Source organism: Orycteropus afer, unplaced genomic scaffold (genome assembly GCF_000298275.1).
Source record: "Orycteropus afer afer isolate SDZICR_OR568_19922 unplaced genomic scaffold, OryAfe1.0 scaffold00262, whole genome shotgun sequence".
In the NCBI taxonomy this organism is placed as follows: Eukaryota; Metazoa; Chordata; class Mammalia; order Tubulidentata; family Orycteropodidae; genus Orycteropus; species Orycteropus afer.
In genome coordinates, this window is record NW_006921849.1 from 2,486,891 (window position 1) to 2,489,986 (window position 3,096).

The window sequence follows — 3,096 nt, forward strand, 5'->3', positions numbered from 1 at the left end:
GTGGCCCCAGGCCCACCACTGAAATCTTACCTACCTCAGCTAATCCCTCTGTAAATGGGAAATACCTTCAAAGGAGTCCCTCTTTAAAGCATGCAGAACAGCCTTGGAGAGTCAGTGTTCAGGAAATGTCAGCTAGTCAGACTGCACAGCAAAGTTGCTACAAAGACTTGGTGTTTCTTCAACCTGCAAAGGGTCTGCCCCTTGAGGAGGCATCATCTCTGACTCCTCCTCGCTTCCTTGCCCATCCCTCCCCGTGGCTGTGGTACAGACCTGTGTTTGGTCTCCACCCACCAGGATTATGCTGAAGAGCTAGCTCTGGGCTTACAACCTGCTGTCTGGGAAAGCTCCTGGGGGCCATAGAGACAGGTTGCAGGTGTTGCTGACTGTGCTGCCCTTTCTCTCTCTGCCAGGGATGGTGCTGTGAGTGACTGACCCCCTCGGGAGAAGGCCTGAGTGACTGACCCTCTCTGGAGAAGGCCTGTCTGCACCCTTTGCCACATGGAAGCCCAGCCAGACAACTGAGATTTCTGCAGGGCCATTTCCAGCGTACCTCAACTGCACAGGGGCACTTCCCCCACTGCCTCCCCCCTTCAGAAGCTTCCAGAACCTCTGAGGTGGGAGGAACCAATTCTGCTTCATGTTTTGGGGCACTTGCTAGCTATGGCGCTTGTTCTCGGCTGCCTCCTGCTGCTGGGGCTGTGTGGGAAGACCATGTCAGCAGAGCCATCATCGACATCAGACCGTTCTAAGAGTTTGAATTTTCATTTTCCTGAAGTGAACTATGAGACGAGTGGCTTCTCCAGCCCAAAGCCCATGGCAGCTCTCTTTACAATGGTGGACAACTTTCTCAGTGTGGTCCAGCCCCATGAGTTCCCTGAAGGTAAGTGTCGACGATTGATCTTCAGACACACACACACATAGTATTTATTGATTTCTAATGACAATACAGTCAGTATATGAGGTAGTCAGTATTTAAAGTCTGAGGTTCCAAGTGATTGAATTGCACTGGAGCAGAAAATCTGTAGACAAAAATTCACAAGTTTTATACCAGTTTAAGTAGGTTGTCAGGAATGTGATTTATAAGAAATCAAATCTCAAACTATGTTGCTATATCAGTTTTTAAATTTATCCTTCTGTCCCTTGTCACTGCCCCTGCCCCTGCCCCCTTTTTGATTAGAACAATGGATTATTCTCAAATACATATCAAAAGTAAAAGCTAAAAATGCAAATTGTCCCTCATCAAATGAGAAGTTAATAATTATCTGCCATCTCCCCATCTGACTAGCACTTAAACATGTAACTTTCCTCTCTCGCCATAGACTGCATTTTAACATTGCTTAGGGCAAAGGCAGGTCTATCCAAACCAAACCTGTCTCCTTGGCTAGCTTTTGCTTCCCTTCTCAGAGTTTGGGTGTGAGGGAGGAAGGCAAGCCCTTTGCTGGAGCTTTTTAGCACAGTGCTGTATTTTTTATACCCAGTACTATTTGCCACTTGGCCATTTCAGCCTTGTTGACCCTATTCATCTGTACTCAGAAGTTTCAGGGTATGTGTTTGCAAGGACAGAATTATGAAGTGAAGATGGTCTATGAGAATTATTTGCTACTAGGTTTGGCAGCCTAGATTTTTGGCTTAATGTTAGACTTAACTAAGTGTGTCCTTTAATTATAAACTATAAAGACTTGAATACTGTCACTGATTACTAAAAAGTATAAAATTTTTTGTAGTTTTCCATAGCCATTCAGCTACTATTTATAAGAGGCTTAATTGTGTGTGTGCAAGTAGGTGTGTGTGCACGCATGAGAGAGAGAGAGACAAGGTGTGTGTATGTGTATTTAGTGAATTTCACCACTTGTTTATATTATTGACAGATTATATATTTTCCTTAAAATACAATTTTAACATTTAATCTTTTTATATTTACTAGTCATAGTTTAAGCATTTAGAACAGTTTGAAGTGTTGTTGTTGTTGCTGTTAGGTGCCATTGAGTCAGATCTGACTCATAGCGACTGTATGTACAACAGAACTGAACGCTGCCCGGTCTTGCGCCATCCTCACAATCTTTGCTATACATGAGCCCATCATTGTAGCCACTGTGTCAGTCTCATTGAGGGCCTTCTCCTTTTTAACTGACCCTCCACTTTACCAAGCATGATATCCTTCTCCAGGGAATGGTCCCTTCCGACCACATGACCAAAGTTTGAAGTGTAGTTGTCAGTTTTTCTAAGTTTCAATTCAATTCAGTGGAATAAATGACTCAGCCCTGATTCTTTTGAAGAGAATCCTGAATCAATATTGCTTGCTGTTTATGTCATGCCCTAAAAGGGTAAATTTGGAAATCCAATGGTGGAAGTGAAAAAAAAAAAAAAGCTTGTTAAATGTACACAAATGCACTGTTGTGAACTGACCGGTTCTCTCTTTGTGTATTTGTAGGTTTTGTATGAACAGTATTAAATCAGGAAATACCTATTGATGATTTAAATCCTTTTTTCTTTTAGGTTAAGAGCATAACATTTAGCTGTTTCATATGAATTTACAATGACTTCTTAAGAAAGATTGGGAAACAGCCCATGTGTTACTATTCTAAGACATATTTCGTAATACATTAATCCCATAATCTCTTTCCATATGTTCTGTTTTGCTCCCTGTGGATTTCATAGACAGGGTCCCTCATAAGTACTTTACAAGAGAGAGCAGCATTTTTTAAAACCTTCATTCAAATGATCAGGTTGGAAGACAGCCTTTAGCTCCACACAAAACATTTCAGGATTTTCAGACCCACCACCATTAGTGTAGCAGGCGGTGTTTGACAATCCTAATGCAATCTGAGGGGGTTAGCCTACTTTTTCTTGACCTTCATCAATACTTACTACCTTGCAGAAGGAAATTCATAGAGTTTTAGCAGTAGATCAGAGAATTACTACCCCTTGACAACAACAACAAAAAAAACAATGCTGATTACGTTGTTTAAATAATGTTGAAATTAACAGATGACATCTGAGAGTGTTCATTTTCTTCCACAATTTACATTCTTTTGCCCAGTTATTAGAGTTCATAATAATCTTATCATGTCCACTGGGTGTTTTGCAACATAAGAA

At 41.5% G+C, this 3,096-nt stretch overlaps 1 protein-coding gene across 1 annotated transcript in view; it reads left to right on the plus strand.

Annotated features, from left to right (window-relative positions):
* The first annotated feature begins 660 nt into the window (after nt 1–660).
* The window catches only part of PROM1 (prominin 1), a 139,793-nt gene continuing 137,357 nt past the window's right edge, over nt 661–3,096 (plus strand). Inside the window, exon 1 of the mRNA XM_042782209.1 lies at nt 661–880. Coding sequence (XP_042638143.1) covers nt 661–880 — 220 coding nt within the window. The remainder of the gene's footprint in view (nt 881–3,096) is intronic.